A 19,761-nucleotide genomic window follows, 5' to 3' on the forward strand; every position below is an offset into this window, starting at 1 on the left:
TCGGTCTACAAACTCAACCTGGGAAAAAGCAAAGTTTTCCTGGTGAACCCGAAAGCGAAGGGGCAGAGCTGGAGGGTCCACCATTAAAATTAGCCCAAAACAATTTCCGCTACCTGGGGATCCAGATTGTTGGCAAGATTCTAGAATCCATTGTTAAGGTTAAGATTTGTAAATTCTTGGAAGTGCAGGGTTGGATTAGGACAAGTCAGCATGGATTTAGTAAGGTTAGACCAAGGAGAGCCAATGGATGTTATCTATCTTGACTTCCAAAAGACCTTTGATAAGGTGCCTCACGGGAGACTGCTGGGTAAAATAATGGTATTCGAGGCAAGGTACTAACATGGATTGACGATTGGCTGTCAGGCAGAAGGCAGAGAGTTGGGATAAAAGGTTCTTTTTCGGAATGGCAACCGGTGACCAGTGGTGTCCCGCAGGGTTCAATGTTGGGACCACAGCTGTTCTCTTTATATATTAACGATCTAGATGACTGGACTGGGGGCATTCTGGCTAAGTTTGCCGATGATACAAAGATAGGTAGAGGGGCAGGTAGTATGGAGGAGGTGGGGAGGCTGCAGAAAGATTTAGACAGTTTAGGAGAGTGGTCCAAGAAACGGCTGATGAAATTCAACGTGGGCAAGTGCGAGGTCTTGCACTTTGGAAAAAAGAATAGAGGCATGGACTATTTTCTAAACGGTGACAAAATTCATAATGCTGAAGTGCAAAGGGACTTGGGAGTCCTAGTCCAGGATTCTCTGAAGGTAAACTTGCAGGTTACATAGATACATATACATAGAATTTACAGTGCAGAAGGAGGCCATTCGGCCCATCGAGTCTGCACCGGCTCTTGGAAAGAGCACCCTACCCAAGTCCACACCTCCACCCCATCCCCATAACCCAGAAACCCCACCCAGCACTAAGGGCAATTTTGGACACTAAGGGCAATTTAGCATAGCCAATCCACCTAACCTGCACATCTTTGGACTGTGGGAGGAAACCGGAGCACCCGGAGGAAACCCACGCAGACACGGGGAGAACGTGCAAACTCCGCACAGACAGTGACCCAGCGGGGAATCGAACCTGGGACCCTGGAGCTGTGAAGCAATTGTGCTAACCACCGTGCTGCCCTGTGTCTGTAACTAAGAAAGCAAATGCAATGTTGTCATTTATCTCAAGAGGTTTGGAATATAAAAGCAGGGATGTACTTCTGAAGCTTTATAAAGCATTAGTTAGGCCCCATTTAGAATACTGTGAGCAATTTTGGGCCCCACACCTCAGGAAGGACATACTGGCACTGGAGCGGGTCCAGCGGAGATTCACACGGATGATCCCAGGAATGGTAGGCCTAACATACGATGAACGTCTGAGGATCCTGGGATTATATTCATTGGAGTTTAGGAGGTTGAGGGGAGATCTAATAGAAACTTACAAGATAATGAATGGCTTAGATAGGGTGGACGTAGGGTAGTTGTTTCCATTAGTAGGGGAGACTAGGACCTGGGGGCACAGCCTTAGAATAAAAGGGAGTCACTTTAGAACAGAGATGAGGAGAACTTTCTTCAGCCAGAGTGGTGGGTCTGTGGAATTCATTGCCACAGAGGGCGGTGGAGGCCGGGACGTTGAGTGTCTTTAAGACAGAAGTTGATAAATTCTTGATTTCTCGAGGAATTAAGGGCTATGGAGAGAGAGCGGGTAAATGGAGTTGAAATCAGCCATGATTGAATGGTGGAGTGGACTCAATAGACCGAATGGCCTTACTTCCGCTCCTATGTCTTGTGGTCCATGACTGGCAACGGCTCCACAAGTGGAACTGACCAGTCTGATGGAGGAAATAAAAAAGGACCTACAGACGTGGGATGCACGCTCGCTTTCCCTGGCGGGGAGGGTGCAGACGATCAAGATGAATGTACTGCCCAGGTTCCACTTCCTGTTTCGATCCATACCAATCTACATCCCCAACGCCTTTTTCCATTCAATAGTTAAGATGATAATGGTGTTTTTGTGTGTGGGGGCGGGGGCGGGGGCGGGCGGGGGGGGGAATCCCCAAAACAGTACCACAAAGGAGAAGAAACATGGGAGGCCTGGCCCTCCTGAACTTGCAATACTACAACTGGGCAGCCACAGCTGACTGAGGGGATGGGTAAAGGACCAAAACACGGAATGGATGAGGCTGGAGGAGTCCTCATGTACAGGAAGACCCTCTGGGTCCTCGCTCCAGTGCGTTCCCATCCCCTCCAGCAAAACACTCCACAAGCTCAGTGGTGGTAGCGACCCTGAGAACTTGGAAACGGATGAGGCAACTTTTCAGTCTGACCGATATGTCCATAATGGCTCCCATCTGCGACAACCATAGGTTTGCACCAGCCAGGCTAGACACCACATTCAAGTGGTGGAGGCAGGATGGCTGGACAACGGCGGTTAGAGATTTTTACACAAGTGACAGATTAGTGACCTTAGCGGAGCTGACGGAGGGATTTGACCTACCAAACTGGAATGAACTCCGACATCTCGAAGTCAAAAACCTTCTCCGCCAGGAGACGACTACATAGCCATGAACCCATAGCACAATGCTAGAAGAGTTATTCGGCGCGGTCAGTCTGGGGAGGGGTAACTGCGGGGATGGCTTTCAGAAAGCATGCGATTCCCACTGGAGGCCTCAGGAAAAATGGGAGGAAGGGCTAGGGACAGAAATAGAGTGAGGGCTTTGGAGCGAAGCACTGTGTAGGGCCGACTCCGCCTTATGCAGCTGAAAATGTCCCAATGAACAGGTTCTTTCCAGAGGCAGAGGACAAATGTGAACGGCTTTAGGGAGGCCCGGCCAACCACGGCCACATGTCCTGGGCATACCCCAGACTTGTCGGATTCTGGGCATGTTCAAGGCGGGGGGGGGGGGTGTGAGGGTGGAGCCATGATCGAGAGTGGCAGTCCTCGGAGTAGCAGAGCAACCAGAGGAAATTGATATGTACATTGTAATCGGCACAGTTACCCTTACTGCTTGTATAGTGTACAATAAGTAAAAACTTCAATAAAAATATATTTTTAAAAATCATTAAACTTTTAATTCCAGATATTTACTTTTTGCAGTTTGAACCTGTTGTGGTGGGATTCGCCATTGATCATGACGAGTCCGGCGGCGATTGCCCTCCGCCATTGACGCCACCGAGCTGCGAGGGGCTGCCGCCAAGTACGCCAGGCCCTGACTGGCCGCCCAGCGAGGTGGCGGCGCTGTGATTGGCCGCCCGGCGAGCCGGCCTGGCTGATTGGCCGCCCCGCGAGGCTGTGATTGGTCGTCCCCGATATTACCCGGTGACTGGCCGTGGCTGGGGCTGCCGCGTCCTGATTGGCTGCGGATCGGCGATGTCTCTGGTTGGTTGATTCGGCTGAGTTTGAAATTCAAACAGTTGTGGCGCGGCGTTGGCGGGCGGAGAAGCGGAGCCGCTGAGTAACCGGGGAACGGGTGTCGGCGCGTTACCGTGAGTAGTCCGGTGTATGGGGTTTTCCCCCCCGGGTTGGGTGGTGGGTTTCTGGTCGCTCTGAGGGAGACTGTTGAAGCCGGGGAGCTAGCCGGAGTGAGGCTGTCCTTGCCACTCGCGCTCTGTCGCCATCACAATTCCTCAATCCGTCAACGTGAATGAATGTGGTTCCGAGCAGCTGGAGCGACCAAGATGGGCAATGCTGAACAATCTCTGTTCAGAGATTGTGGAGAGAGCCGGGAAGATAGAATAGAAAACCTGCAGCACAGGAGGAGGACATTCAGCCCATCTCTTTCAAAGAGCAATCCAGTGACTCCTACCCCGAACATCCCTGATCACCCCCCTCCTCCCCGACATATACACTTATCCAACATTTGTTTTGCTCGTTTTTGGAAGCCCATAATTGAATCCACCAAATTGACAGTCATGATTCATAGATTATCATAGAATTTCATAGAATTTACAGTGCAGAAGGAGGCCATTCGGCCCATTGAGTCTGCACCGGCTCTTTGAAAGAACACCCTACCAAGCTCACACCTCCACCCTATCCCCATAACCCAGTAACCCCACCCAACACTAAGGGCAGTTTAGCATGGCCAATCCACCTAACCTGCACATCTTTGGACTGTGGGAGGAAACCGGAGCACCCGGAGGAAACCCACGCACACTGGGAGAACGTGCAGACTCCGCACAGACCTCCACACATGATCCTACGGGTAAAAATAAAATCCTGTTTAGCACAGGACTAAATCGCTGGCTTTGAAAGCAGGCCAGCAGCACGGTTCAATTCCCGTACCAGCCTCCCCGAACAGGTACCGGAATGTGGCGAATAGGGGCTTTTCACAGTAACTTCATTTGAAGCCGACTTGTGACAATAAGCGATTTTCATTTCATTTTCAATGAAAATGATCTGAAAATGGGTCATGGCGATTTCAAGCGATGGTGCTCTTGACTTTTTTTCCTTCAGGTTGTTCCGCCGTCCTTGGGGGAAGAAAGATTGTTGATGCACTGTTTTGGAAACCAATGATGTTTTGTGGTCTGTGTGGGTGTCTGTCCTGCCATTGCTAGTGGAGCACCCTGGGTGCTTGTTTCTGGCAATTCTTGCCGGTGTGATTGTAACCTAGAGTTTGTTTTAGTTCTTCAGATCAGCCTGGGGCGGAGAGAGTGGAGGAATGATGTTTGATGGAAAGTTCTTTGTTTAGTGGGGGAAAGTAGGTGTTTGTTTAGAAGGTCACATGGGATATAAGGAACTAGATGGAACTTGGAAAGGAAATGCTTAGGATGGACAGGGAGGCAATGCTCGATACAGATTGCCCTGCACTGCAAAGCTTATTCCACTACCAATCTCCTTTAAATTCCCTGACCCTCTGACCTCCAACCAAGAGCTGGTGGACCTGTTTATTCCTGAGCTAGATTGAAATCATCTGTTCAGCTGCCCTCTTCCGCTCCCCACCCCCCTGCATTTTCAGTTCTCTTTCCTCCAAGACTCTCCTTAAAACTTACTACTTTGATCAAGCTTTTTGTGACCTGTTTTACTGTTTCCATTGACATCACTGGCCCATTCCTGTCTCTTAACATTCCTGTGAAGTGCTCTGGTAGATTTTCCTATGCTTACGGCACTGTATAAGTGCACTTGCAGAGTTAATCTTTTTGTGTAGAAATTAGTTCTTTGAGTAGAGAATCGTGAGTATCATTTTCTATTTCTAAAAATTAGGGTTAGGTGGTAACGAAATAGCAAAATGAAACCACAACTGGGTAGAAAAACAGCACTGATGCTAGTTTGCGCATCTACCCTGGTGTTTCTTCTGGTTCTTGGTATTCATCTGCCGTTAGTGGGCTGTAACTGACTGTCCTTGTACCAAATAAAGTACTCGGCTGTTAACAATTCCATGGTATCTATAAAGGAACGTATAAAAATAATTTTCTACTGCAGAGCCGACAAACTATTTTATTGACTGTGTATAAAGCTATCTCTTTTTGTTAACTTTTCTTTGGGCAAGCTAACTACACATCTGCTTCATATGAATGAATGTTTTGATTAACAATATGAAGTAGGCATTTTGAGATGGTCTTTCCAAGATGGTTCGGTTAGTTTGAAATGACTGTCAGAAACACTAGATCCCTTCCGTCTAGCAGCACTAAGTTTCTAGTTTAAATTGTCACGCATTGGATGGGCCTGAGCTGCTGGATGCCCTGGCCACCTCTTGAATGACTTGAGAGCAAATCTAGAATATGGGCTAAAGTTTTTGGTACTGCCAGTGAGCCCAGAAAGAGCAATGATGACTTTGGGGGACAGAACGCCCTGGACAATCCAAACGTGTAGGGCACTAGTCTGATCTATATTGGAAACCACATCTTGTCCTGTATGATCAAGGATGGCGATGTCCACATTGGTCTCGAACATCTGGACATGAGTTCCCATCTGAGTTGGTGGATAAGCAAGGTGGTTACACCCTGACCTAGACCAGGGAAAGTTGAAAAGCAGACCTGGGAGGGTAGTTGGGACAGGAGAACACACCCGTGGTTGTTAGTTTAGCAATGATGGTCATGCAGTTGTGTTCTCTTCTCAGCTAGATCTGCCCTTGGTACAGCAGTAAGAGATTATGTCCAGAGTAAGTCTGCATGCTGGGCAGAGTGCTGGCTGGCTAACGTCACAGTGGCAATTAATGCTTCCTGGTGTTACGTACAGCACTCTAGATCTGGGCTCAACAAAATGGATCCACAGTCCGATCAGCCATGGGGAAATGTCTAGGAAGGCAACGCTGTCTCTGCTGACTGAATCTGATGCAGGCCATCAGGATCCCCATCCCATGCTCCTAGAAACTGGACTGAGTAACGCAACAGGGAGTTGGCAAGAGACACTTGGGACTGGGAAGACCAAACCATGTCTGCAGATGCATTGGAGATTAGCAATAACTGAAATGTCCTCCAACCATTTCACAAGTCAAAAATGTGGTTGATGGCCATATCAGTGATGTCCTTTTGTACTATGGTGGATCCAATCCTGCAAGGCTCCGGTTGAAAGGAAGAAACTTGTATAGCCCTAATTTCAACAAAAAACATATGATGGGATGAAGTTGGGTGATTAGTGAACTGTAGTAACTGTTTGGCAACATCTTTCCAAGCAGTGGTTTAAAACAGATGACATACTCTGACATCTAAATTCTAAATGGAGGGAAAGGTAAATCTAAACACTTGTTCCAAGCACATTTTATTTGGCAATAATCTCTTTCAGCACTGACTATCTTGTATCATACAATGTCCAATTCCTCTCTTTCAGGAAACAATGCCTGGCAGGCGGAAAGCAACTGGTCGCAAAAAGAATGCCAATGAATTAAAGAAGTACGAAAAGCTTCAAGCTTTCCTGAACGATTTTGACATTGAAGGTAGGTAGTTCAATTAACTATCGGACAATATTTGTCAAAGAAGTTTGTGCAGAAGGTTTTTTTAAAAGTTTTCCCTGATTCTGTTTTGTTGAAACTAGTTAATCCTGTTTGCAGAGGTATCTTTTTGTCTGCCCAACTTTACCCTATCTTCCTGTTCCTCTTTGCTTATCGAAGGGAGCTGATGCCAATGTGAATTTGACTTTCAGCCTTCCGACCACATAGTATTTACAATCTAGCCTTCCAACCACATAGAATTTACAATCTATCTGACAGTTCGCTATTCAACTCATCGAAGATCTGGAGTTTGAAATACCGCCGAGATGGAAAACCCTAACTTTACTCATCTCCATAACAAAACTAAACTGACCACCATAGACATACATGATCCACTATTTGAGGATGACTGCATGTCGTCACCCACTTTCAGCCAGATTTGCAAGCCAGTCCCAATTTCTTCAATTTTGCATGCAAGAAACTGCATGCATCTGTCCGTCTGTCCGATGGTGAGCAAAATATTCCACTCTCCATATAAGCTGGGACTCTGGAATATGTTGAAACTTCCCATATCTCGACAGCTACCAATGACCAGGAGATTCAACCCCAGCTCGGTCTTCTACAAACTACGGCCACAACTGACAACAAAGACCTCTGCAAGTCAACAAAAATCCTAATGCACAAAGCAGTTGTTGTCACCAAATTTCTGCACTGTAGTGGGACCTGGACAGTGTATCAGTCAGCATAAGACCACTGGAGAAATTCAATTTGCAATGCCTCTGCTGCATCCTCAGGATTCAATGGGAGGGCTGTCAAATGTATCCTAGTGTCCTTCTAGAAGCATTCAGACAAAACGCCTGCAAAACCAACTTTAGTGGACTCATCGAAAAACATTTCCTCTCCAGCTCCTGTTTTCTCAGCTCTCACATTGGCAGCATTCCAGGGAAGAACAAAGGAAACACTTTGAAGCGCCCCTTGAAACGTGAGAGAATTGGATGTAAACCCCATCCATCATTAATGTCCATGATTCAGTCAAGCTTCATCATGCTTTAAGTATAAATGCCTTAATAATGAGGCTGAGTGGTGCAGAGAAGGAAAGAAAAGGACACCAATCCTACACATTGGTCCCACTGCCTCTTGGGGTGTGTGGCCCCATGTGCTCAAAGGAACGTGTGTTGAGAATGCCTGTTAAGTCACATAGCAGGAATTCATGAACCTGAGTTGACTTTATCCTTGAATTGATGGACAGCTGACTAATTTGACTTTCAGCCCCCTGGTGAAAGATAAATAACCAGCAATATTAATGTTGTTTCTCTCCACAGATGCTGCCTGATGGTGTTTCCAGCATTTTCTATTTTTATTTCTGTTTGTGTGATTTATAAAAAAAAAAATGCATTTTCTGGTCAGACAATCTCTGAACAATATTTTTGTTTCCATTCTCCATCCTGCACCCCCCAAAAAACTTATCATTGGTATAGTTATAGTTTTATTTTGAGTTTGGATGATCGATATTTTGCTGAGGTGCTTTAGTTTCAATGGTTGCAGTTAGCTGGTGGAAAATGCTCCTTTTTTCTCTCTACGGTAATCCCCTCTCCTCGAACAGTAAATTCTGAATGAAGGTGAACATTGGTTAATCTGTCAATCAGTAATTGCGCTTAATGTTTGCTGGTGTAAACTGTGACTTTTTTTCCTTATGTAGTTCAACGGCGAAAGAAAGCGATGGAAAACGCGATGAGCGATCTTCTCCTCACAGTTGATAATTCCTACAGCCGTGCAATTATGAAACTTCCACTTGCTGTTAGACAAATGTCTTTCCAGGATTACCTTGGTAAGCATTGCTCCCCTTGTATGTGCTGTGCACTGTTACAGGGTTACCTTGCTGCTATATTCTTTTAATTCACCTTTGAGGGCCTGAATCAATAGCACATTCAGCCTGAGGGACTTTGGACAGCTCAGTGGTTAGCACAGTTGCTTCACAGCTCTAGGGTCCCAGATTTGATTCCCGGCTTGGGTCACTATCTGTGCGGACTCTGCACATTCTCCCCGCGTCTGCACGGGTTTCCTCCGGGTGCTCCGGTTTCCTCCCACAGTCCAAAGATGTGCAGGTTAGGTAGATTGGCCATGCTAAATTGCCCTTGGTGTCCAAAATGGGTGTGATTACTGTGTTACGGGAATAAGATGGAGGTGTGGGCTTGGGTAGGATGCTCCTTTCCAAGGACCGGTGCAGACTCGATGGGCCGACTGGCCTCCTTCTGCACTGTAAATTCTATGACTTGCATCAGGTATGTTATTTCAAATTATCATTGTATGTGCTGTAAGCCATTTAAGCATTTTATTCCAAGATTAGTTGTGCCCTCTGCAGCTTTTCTCCCTTTTTTTTCATGCCCTCTTAAGATTGTGCTTAACTCTGCATGAATGCCAGCTGGATGTGACTTCAGGTCATTTCCCTAGCTCATTATCCTTTTCTATTGAGGAAGGGATATCCTTTTCTATTGAGGAAGGGATGTCTTGATCTTAGGATCTGCCATGTTTTTTTTATAGATTTAGAGTACCCAATTCATTTTTTCCAATTTAGTGAGGCCAATCCACCTACCCTGCACATCTTTGGGTTGTGGGGGCGAAACCCACCCAAACACGGGGAGAATGTGTAAACTCCACACGGACAGTGACCCAGAGCCGGGATCGAAACTGGGACCTCAGTGCCGTGAGGCAGCATTGCTAACCACTGTGCCACTCTGCTGCCCTGGGATCTGCCATGTTGATGACATTAGCTGCTATACGACAAGACCAATCCCAGCAAAATTGAGAGAGGTTTATGGCTTGCAGACCCCTCTCCAAGACTTACTTCCCTCTGGGTGCTGCAGCTGCTAACATTTGATATACCACGGGTGCTGGGAAGGAAGCTGTTAGCAGCCTGTCAGCGTTTGATATGCTGGTCAGGTAGAATTGTCAACTCTGGCAGGAGGTTAAAGAATTGGAAATACATCACAGAAACCAAGCAATGCAGCCAACATCAAGAAATTGTGGGAATGCATTGAAACAGCAAACAGTACAGACCTATGACAGATATAAGTGAGACAAATAAAATTCACCCTGGATCAACTGGAAAAAGGCTGTGTTCCAGATCGACAGCGCTTCCCGAGAAGAGCTGAAGGACTTTGAGGGACCCTCATCCACCTTACTGTCCAGACTGTCACCCTTAACCGGAATAATTATAATCAATGTAATCTTTTAAGTCCCAAGTCAAGGGTTTTGTGGTGGTGACACCAAGTTATGACATACTCTTAAAACATTAAGAAAGAAACTAAAAACAAAAGTCATTAACCCGGTGAAAAAAATGTTCAAATGAGACAGCTACTATTAGAAGGAATAGAAAAAAGGAAATGGTCAGAGAAGGCCGCCCACCCCACTTTATTTTTATACAACTATGGACTCATTACTTCAGTCACTGGAAAATGATGTCTTGAATGTATGGATCAAAAACAATGGCACCTCCAAGAATTTCATACGACTGGAATGTACATTATTAAGTAATTCCTGTGTTGGGGGTAATTAAAAAGAAAAAAATAATTATTTTAGAGTCATTCTTCCAAAAGTGTTGAAATCAGTGTAAAAAAGATTGCTGGGTTCCATAAATAATATCTTTCTAATGCAAATACAGGAAGAAATATATAACCCTGGAAGAGCTTTTTAAAAAATTTAGAGTACCAATTATTTTTTTTCCAATTAAGGGGCAATTTAGCGTGGCCAATCCATCTACCCTGCACATCTTTGGGTTGTGCGGGTTCGATCCACGCAGACACGGCCCTGGAAGAGATGATCATGCTCATGATGCTTCATTGGTTTGACCTGGGTGCAGACTCAGAAAAGTAAACAAAGCTGTAAAAAAGAGCTGGAAACCAGAGCTCATGGATTGGTTTGAAGCTTTGTATTATACACATAAGAACTAGTGTCATCTCTGAATAGCTCTGAGAGAACTGGTATCACAAACCTGACCAAACTGAACAGAATGGTAGTCAGGGAAATTCTACATGTACCCAGTGACATCTCTGGCTGACCATTTTGTTCACGAAACCGAGATGGCTGATTGACCATACCCAAGTTGGAAGTCCAGGTAATATCTATAATTAGGAAATTTGAAGCCTTGGTCATCGGACTTCTCCATTATAAGAGCATCTTTTGGGCTTTGTGGAACATAAAACTTCGAAAAACCCTCGGGTAAGGGGTGGGGGGAACTGAAAAATACTATTCCTGAGGAATGACAAAGGCAAAAGTAGACAGTTAAATGAATACTCAATGAATTTGGGCAAATCTGCAATACCCAGGACTGTTCTACTATTACAAGAACAAAACTGCAAACAATTGGTTCAGCGTAATCAGCAATATGAAACCACAAACTTTGCAAATGCTCTATTATTAAGATCAAATGCAAAAGCCACCAGATACCAATATCATTTGAAATGTGTAGATCAACAAAGCCACAATTTTGGCAAAGAAATCATGCCCCATGTAGCAGAGTGTGTAATATTAATGACCAAATGTCGTCTTTAACTAGTGGCACATTTCATAGATTATCATAGAATTTACAGTGCAGAAGGAGGCCAGTCGGCCCATCGAGTCTGCACCGGCTCTTGGAAAGAGCACCCTACCCAAGGTCAACACCGCCACCCTATCCCCATAACCCAGTAACCCCATCCAACACTAAGGGCAATTTTGGACAGTAAGGGCAATTTATCATGGTCAATCCACCTAACCTGCACATCTTTGGACTGTGGGAGGAAACCGGAGCACCCGGAGGAAACCCACGCACACACGGGGAGGATGTGCAGACTCCGCACAGACAGTGACCCAAGCTGGAATCGAACCTGGGACCCTGGAGCTGTGAAGCAATTGTGCTATCCACAAGGCTACCATGCTGCCCGTTTTAAATTTAAATTAACAATGTCCTGCGATGCTATCTAGTGGAATCGCACAGTATCCGGCTTAGCAGAATTAGCAGAGGAGGAAAACTGAGTGGGGCCGAATGCCACCAGTGAAATACCACTTTTCCCCTGTCACCCTCTTGTGATTTCAGGATTCCAATGACTGTTCCAGAAGTTTGTATTTTGCCGATCTCTCTTACCCAGTTTCCACAATAGCTAAGAAACCCCATTATCCCTAAGATAAAGCTATGCAAATATTTCAGAGAAGGAGTGGTTTATTGGCTGTTGTGCATATTGGGTAGAGAAATATCTGATGTAAAGATTTGTTCGCCTGTCACATCATACTTTCCTGCATGGCAATTATTTTTTGTTGTGAATGTACTTGATGCATATCTGTCTGCCGTTGAAAATTTGCAAGGGTCTGGTATTGGGCATTTGGTAATGTTATTGAGATTATTAGCAAGTATTGCTTTGTGCAGTTTCACAAAATTGTTAAGATTTCTTTCCTTTCTTTTTAAAGCTATGGGCGGAGGCTCAAAGGCAGTAGCTGAAGTTGAACAAGTAAGTTTTTCTCCTCATCTTATTCAACTTTATTCATGGGATATAGGTGTCTCTGGTAAGGCCAGTATTATTGTCTGTGATATTGCCATTGTCACAAACCTTTGGGTGCGAGGTGTAGTAAAATCTTAGTGCAACGTTATGTGCTCCCAATAAGGGAGCCAGCTCACTTGCCAGTCCCAGCTCACTTTTTATTGCCCACCCCTTGTTATCCTACAGAAGGTGATGGTGAGCTGCCTCTGAACAGTTGCAATCCCTGAGGTGTAGGTACACCGACTGTGCATTAGGGAGGGGATTCCAGGATTTTGACCACCAACAATGAAGAAACAGTGGAATAGTTCCAAGTCAGGATGTTGAATGACTTGGAGGGCCTTCAGGTGGTGGTGTTTCCCGGTATCTGCTGCTCTTGTCTCTTTCTAGATAGTAGTGGTTGTGGATTTGGAAGGTGCTGCCTTAGGAATCTTGATGAGTTCTTGCAGTGCATCTTGTAGATGGTACACACGACTGTTACTATTGAATGTCCAGGGTGCATGGTTAGATCCCCTTATTGGAGATGGTCATTGTGTGGCACGAATGTTACTTGCCAGCCCAAGCCTGGATATTGTCCTTGTCTTTCTACATTTGGACATGGACTTCTTCATTGTCTGAGGACTTGTGATCAGCAAACATCCCAGACCTTATGATGGAAAGGAGATCATTGATGAAGCAGCTGAGGGTAGTTGGTCCTAGGGCACTACACTGAGGAACTCCTCCGTTCCAGGACAACACTGCAGATGATCGACCTCCATGAAGATCTTCCTTCTTGTGCCAGGTATGACTCCAACCAGTGGAGGGTATTCCCCCTGATTCCCATTGACTCAGATTTGCTAGGGTGCCTTGATGTCAAGGGCAGTTATTCTCACCTCACCGGCTTTTTTGTCCGAATTTAAACCAATGCTGTAATGGGCTTCAGAGCTCAGTAGCCCTGGCAAAACCCAGACTTCCTAGGCTATTGCTGAGTGCCGCTTGATATCACTGTTGATGACCCTTCCATCGCTTTACTGATGATCGCGAGTAGACTGATGGATTGGATTGGCCCTGTTTCTTTAGTACAGGACAAAACCTGGGCAATTTTCCAGATTGCCGGTTAGATGCCAGCATTGTAGTTAAATTAGAACAGCATGGCTAGCGGCTTGGCAAGTTCTGGAACATTAATCTTCAGTACAATTGCTGGACTATTGTCAGGGTCCGCAGCCTTTACAGTGTCCAATGTCTTCAGCCTTTTCTTGATCTTGTGTGGAGTGAATCAAATTGGCTGAAGACTACATGCTGGGGAGCTCCGGAATAGGCCGAGATGGATCCGAGTGGAAGATTGTTGCGACTGCTTCAGCCTCCTCTTTTGCATTGATGTGCTGGGTCCCTCCATCATTGAGGATGAGGATATTTGTGCAGCCTCCTCCATTGAGTTATTTCATTTTCTACCACCATTCATGACTGAATGTGGCAGGACTGCAGAGCTTAGATCTGACTTGTTGGTTGTGGAATTGCATAGCCCTGTCTATTACTTGCTACTTATGCTGTTTGGCACGCAAGTAGTCTTATGTTTGTAGCTTCACTAGATTCATACCACCTTTTGGGCGGGCGGGGGGCGGCTTCTGTGGAAGTGAAAGAGATGGTGCGTTGCCTCCCTGGTGCCAGGGTCAAGGATGTCTCCACGAACACCGGTGATCCTGAAGGGCGAGGGTGAACAACCAGAGGTCGTAGTACACATAGGTACTAACAACATGGGCAGGAAGAGTAATGAGGTCCTGCAGAAGGAGTTCAGTGAGTTAGGCAGTATGCTAAAAAGCAGGATCTCTAGGGTTGTAATCTTATGATTACTTCTGTGCCACGTGCCAGTGAGGCTAGAAATAGGAGGATAGTGCATCTAAGCACGTAACTAAATCAGTGGTATAGGAGGGAGGGTTTCAGATTTCTGGACCATTGGGATCTCTTCCGGGGCAGGTGGGACCTGAACAAGGACGGTTTCCATCTAAACTCGAGGGACACCAATATCCTGGCTGGCAGGTTTGCTAGTGCCATTCGGGAAGATTTAAACTAGTATAGCAGGGGAGTGGGAACCAGAGTGTTAGCTTAGTAGATGTCATAACTGAAGGGGAAATAGAGAACAAAAATAAGAGAGCAACATCATCCTCAGGCAGAGCAAAAAAGGTAACAAGTGAGAAGGGAGGTGGTCAATGCAGGACTGAGGATATTGTATCTTAATGCACGCAGTATACGGAACAAGATAAATGAGCTTGTTGTGCACATTGAAATTGGCCGGTACGATGTTGTGGGCATCACGGAGACGTGGCTGCAAGGGATCAGGGCTGGGATCCAAATATACAAGGATATGTGTTCTATTGAAAGGACAGGCATATGGGCAAAGGGGGCAGGGTTACATTGTTCGTAAGCAATGGAGTTAAATCAATACCAAGGACGTGAAACGATCAGAAGGCATAGAATCTCTGTGGGTAGAGTTAAGGAATCGCAAGGGTAAAAAGACCCTGATTTGGTGATGTGTAATCATAGAATCATAGAAGTTTACAGCATGGAAACAGGCCCTTTGGCCCAACCAGTCCATGCCGCCCAGTTTTTACCATTAAGCTAGTCCCAGTTGCCCGCACTTGGCCCATAACCCTCTATACCCATCTTACCCATGTAACTATCTAAATGCTTTTTGAAAGACACAATTGTACCCGCCTCTACTACTACCTCTGGCAGCCCATTCCAGACACTCACTACCCTCTGAGTGAAGAAATTGCCCCTCTGGGCCCTTCTGAATCTCTCCCCTCTCACCTTAAACCTATGCCCTCTAGTTTTAGACTCCCCTACCTTTGGGAAAAGATGTTGACTATCTACCTTATCTATGCCCCTCATTATTTTATAGACCTCTATAAGATCACCCCTAAGCCTCCTACGCTCCAGGGAAAAAAGTCCCAGTCTATCCAGCCTCTCCTTATAACTCAAACCATCAAGTCCCGGCAACATCCTAGTAAATCTTTTCTGCACTCTTTCTAGTTTAATAATATCCTTTCTATAATAGGGTGACCAGAACTGCACACAGTATTCCAAGTGTGGCCGTACCAATGTCTTGTACAACTTCAACAAGACGTCCCAACTCCTGTATTCAATGTTCTGACCAATGAAACCAAGCATGCCGAATGCCTTCTTCACCACCCTGTCCACCTGCGACTCCACCTTCAAGGAGCTATGAACCTGTACTCCTAGATCTCTTTGTTCTATAACTCCCCAACGCCATACCATTAACTGAGTAGGTCCTGGCCTGATTCGATCTGCCAAAATGCATCACCTCACATTTATCTAAATTAAACTCCATCTGCCATTCGTCGGCCCACTGGCCTAATTGATCAAGATCCTGTTGCAATCCTAGATAACCTTGAGGGAGAGTAATGAGGGAGACTTGATTAGGGAACTTAACGTGAAGGAACCCTTGAAGAGAAGTGACCACAATATGATAGAATTTACTCTGCAGTTTGAGAGGGAGAAGCTGGAATCAGGTGTAACAGTATTACAATTAAATAAGGGTAACTACAAAGACATCACTAAGGAGAAGGTTCTGGGGAAACTGAAAGGTCTGAAGGTGGATAAATCACCTGGACCGGATGGACGACACCCCAGGGTCCTAAAAGAGATAGTTGAGGATATTGTGGAGGCATTGGTGGTGATCTTTGAGGAATCACTGGAGGCAGGAAGGGTCAAAGAGCACTGGAAAGTGGCTAATGTAACACCGCTGTTTAAGAAGGGAGGGAGGCAGAAGATGGGAAATTATAGGCCGGTTAGCCTGACTTCGGTCATTGGTAAGATTTTAGAGTCCATTATTAAATATGAGATTGCGGAGTACTTGGTAATGCATGATAAAATAGGACTGCATGATAAAATAGGACTAAGTCAGAACGGCTTTGTCAAGGGGAGGTCATGTCTAACAAATCTGTTGGAGTTCTCTGAGGAAGTAACAGGGAAATTAGACAAAGGAGAACCAGTGGACATGATTTATTTAGATTTCCAGAAGGCCTTTGACAAGGTGTCGCATAGGAGACTGTTTCTCTGACTGGCAGAAGGCAAAGAGTGGGGAGAAAGGGGTCTTTTTCAGAATGGCAGCCGGTGACTAATGGTGTGTCTCAGGGTCTGTGCTGGGGCCACAACTTTTGACAATATACATTAATGATCTGGAAGAAGGAACTGAAGGCACTGTTGGTAAGTTTGCAGATGATACAAAGATCTGTAGAGGAACAGGTAGTATTGAGGAAGCAAGGGGGCTGCAGAAGGATGTGAACCGGCTAGGCGTGGGCAATGAAGTGGCAGATGAAATATGATGTGGAAAAGTGTGAGGTTATGCATTTTGGAAGGAGTAATTTCGGCATAAACTATTTTCTAAATGGGGAAATGATTAGGAAATCAGAAGCACAAAGGGACTTTGGAGTCTTTGTTCATGATTCTGTTAAGGTTAACGTGCAGGTTCAGTCGGCAGTTAAGAAGGCAAATGCAATGTTAGCATTCATGTCAAGAGGGCTAGAGTACAAGACCAGGGATGTAGTCCTGAGGTTGTCTAAGGCTCAGACTAAAGGGACAATCCTTTAAAACAGAGATGAGGAGGAATTTCTTCAACCAAAGGGTGGTGAATCTGTGGAACTCTTTGCCGCAGAAGGCTGTGGAGGCCAAGTCGCTGAGTGTCTTTAAGACAGTGATAGATAGGTTCTTGATTAATAAGGGGATCAGGGGTTATGGGGAGAAGGCAGGAGAATGGGGATGAGAAAAATATCAACCATGATTGAATGGCGGAGTAGACTCGATGGACCGAGTGGCCTAAATCTGCTCCTATGTCTTATGGTAAGGCTTTTGACGAGGTCCTGCGTGGGAGACTGATTAAGAAGGTAAAAACCCATGGGATCCAGAGCAATTGCAACCTTCTCACCTTAAAAGTGGCTGCAAAATGGAATCATGTTTTGATGATTAGTTCGAGGTTCTTTTTACTGTGAGGTCATTAATCCAGTTTACCTTTGAGAATCAAATTCATCCAATCTATACATAAAATCACCTATAATTATTTCTGAATCTTTTTTACACGCCCTCATTTTTTTTCTATATACTCTGTCCTGCAGCCTAGTTACTGCTGGGGAACTATAATCCCACAAGTGACTGCTTACCTTTTATTATTTCTTAAAGCTGATTCTACATATGGATTGTTAGAATTAAATTAATCTCTCTCAGTTATACTGTCATTCTTAATTAACAACTTGTCCCAGCCTCAATGTTGTCCAGATCATGCTGCATGTCAGATTGCTTCAGTATCTGAGGTGTTGTAAATGGTACTGAACATTGTGCTATCATCAGCAAATATCCACACTTCTGACCTTACAATGCAGGGTAAGTCATTGGTGAAGCAGCTGAAGATGGTTGGGCCTCCCTTGCAGTGATGTCATGGAACTACGGTTGCCCTGCAACAACCATAATTCTGTTCCTTTGTGCTAGTTGTGATGCCAACCAGTGGAGAGTTTTCCCCATAATTCTTACAGAATTCAATTTTTCAAGGGCCCCTAAAGCCACACTTGATCAAATGATGCCTTAATGTCAAGGGCAGTCGTTCTCACATCTCCCTTGAATTTAGTTTTTTTATCTTTGCTTGGACCGTCCTGTAATGAGTTCAAGATCAGAGTGCCATGGCAGAATCTAAATTGAACATCGCAGTTAGATGAAATGAAATGAAAATTGCTTCTTGTCACAAGTAGTCTTCAATGAAGTTACTGTGAAAAGCTAGTCGCCACATTCCGGCACCTGTTCGGGGAGGCTGGAACGGGAATTGAACCCGCGCTGCTGGTCTTGTGCATTACAAGCCAGCTGTCTTAGCCCACTGTGCTAAATGATTGCTGTCTAAGTGCTGCTTGATACTATTTTGGAGACCATCTTTCATCACTGTTCTGATGATTCAGATTAGGTTGATGGGTAATAATGGTTGGGAGGTTTGTCTGGCTTTTTGTGGGCAGTACATTTCCTGGGCAATTTTCCATATTGCCAAGTGGAAGCCAGTGTACTATTGCTAGAATGTTTTGCGGGTCCCTAACCTTTTCAGTATAGAACCTTCAGCCGTTTCTTGATCCCATGAGATTGAATTGGCTGAAGATTAGCATCTGTGATGCTGGGGGCCTAAGGACGAGGCTGAGATGGATCATCCACTCAACACTTCAGTCTGAAGATGTTGCAAACGCTTCAGCTTTGTCTTTAACATTAACATGTTTAGTTCCCCCATCATTGAGGATGGGGATATTTGTGGAGCCTCTTCTTCCTCCTCTTAATTGTTTAATCGTCAACCATCATTCATAACAAAGTGGCAGATCTTGCAGGGCTTTGATCTGATCCTTTAGTGGTGGGATTGCTTAGCTCTGTCTATTGTACGTGCTACTGCTGTTTGGCATGCATGTAGTCCTGTTATAACTTCACCGGGTTGACATCTCATTTTTGGGTATGCTTGGTGCTGCTCCTGGCAAACCATTAAAATGACTTAATGAGTGAGATAGATGGTAGCTACGGAAACCATGTTTCTTATAATCGGGGTACCAAGAAAAAGGGGCACAATCTCAAAATTAGACATTGACAGACAATGTGGGAATTAAATTAGGAAACATTTTCACACATTGTGGTGGAAATGTGGGATTATCCTCTCCATTTGTTGGGACACTGGGACAATTGAAATTTTTTTCAGATTGGGAGGGATTTTTATTCAGTAAAGAAGTGAAGGGATATGAATCAAAGTTGGGTGAGTGGAGTTGAGGTGCAGAGCAGCGATGAGCAAAATGATTGGAGGAGCAAAATAAAGGGACTGAGTAGCTTGCTCCTGTTCTTGTATCCTGTACTGGAAAGGAAATGAAAGGTGGGTACCTGAAGTGCCACATTTCTTGGCTGACTGCAGTTTCTACCATGTTTTCATAGACACTCGGGAAGTATAACTGTGTATTGTTAAATTCCACAATACCGAAAAGGCCATAGTGCTCTTACCTCATACAACGTACACAAATTGGAGTACTTAAAAAAAAAAAAAAATTTTTAAAAAATTTATTCTAATTCTACTCTTTGAAATACAAATACATCATGCCCAAAATAATTATAGAAAACATTTTTTTTAACCTTAGAATTCTATCTTCCTGGGAGTAATTTTTTTTGTAGTGTCAAATCCTTTTCTACACACTTGATGACTATAACCGTTCTCCTGTATCTAATCCATTTCTTTGCTGCAGAAACATATTGTTGCTGCCCGTTTGGAAGTTGAAGCCATGGACTCTGAAGTCTTGAAAGATGCTGCACCGCTGAGGATAACCAAAAAACGCAAACTTGGTACAACCATTACAATCATATTAACATTAGGGTACTGAACTACTTTAACTGACTGCTGTAAAA

At 44.9% G+C, this 19,761-nt stretch overlaps 2 protein-coding genes across 4 annotated transcripts in view; one reads left to right on the forward strand and one right to left on the reverse strand.

The window, feature by feature from the left end:
* The window catches only part of airim (AFG2 interacting ribosome maturation factor), a 28,048-nt gene extending 24,866 nt beyond the window's left edge, over nt 1–3,182 (reverse strand). The window contains exon 1 of the mRNA XM_072501798.1: nt 3,073–3,182. The gene's annotated coding sequence lies outside the window, so the exon portion shown is untranslated. The remainder of the gene's footprint in view (nt 1–3,072) is intronic.
* Nucleotides 1–19,761, forward strand: part of cdca8 (cell division cycle associated 8) — a 34,369-nt gene that overhangs the window by 1,832 nt on the left and 12,776 nt on the right. For 2 of the 3 annotated variants that reach the window (XM_072501787.1, XM_072501789.1), the window contains exons 2-5: nt 6,751–6,856; nt 8,550–8,678; nt 12,293–12,333; nt 19,602–19,698. In XM_072501787.1, the coding sequence (XP_072357888.1) occupies nt 6,757–6,856; nt 8,550–8,678; nt 12,293–12,333; nt 19,602–19,698 (367 nt within the window). In that variant the 5' untranslated portion in view covers nt 6,751–6,756. Of the gene's footprint in view, nt 1–3,349; nt 3,471–6,750; nt 6,857–8,549; nt 8,679–12,292; nt 12,334–19,601; nt 19,699–19,761 lie in introns of those variants that run through there. The other variant, XM_072501783.1, reaches the window with a different exon arrangement.

Source organism: Scyliorhinus torazame, chromosome 1, assembly GCF_047496885.1.
Source record: "Scyliorhinus torazame isolate Kashiwa2021f chromosome 1, sScyTor2.1, whole genome shotgun sequence".
Lineage (NCBI taxonomy): Eukaryota > Metazoa > Chordata > Chondrichthyes > Carcharhiniformes > Scyliorhinidae > Scyliorhinus > Scyliorhinus torazame.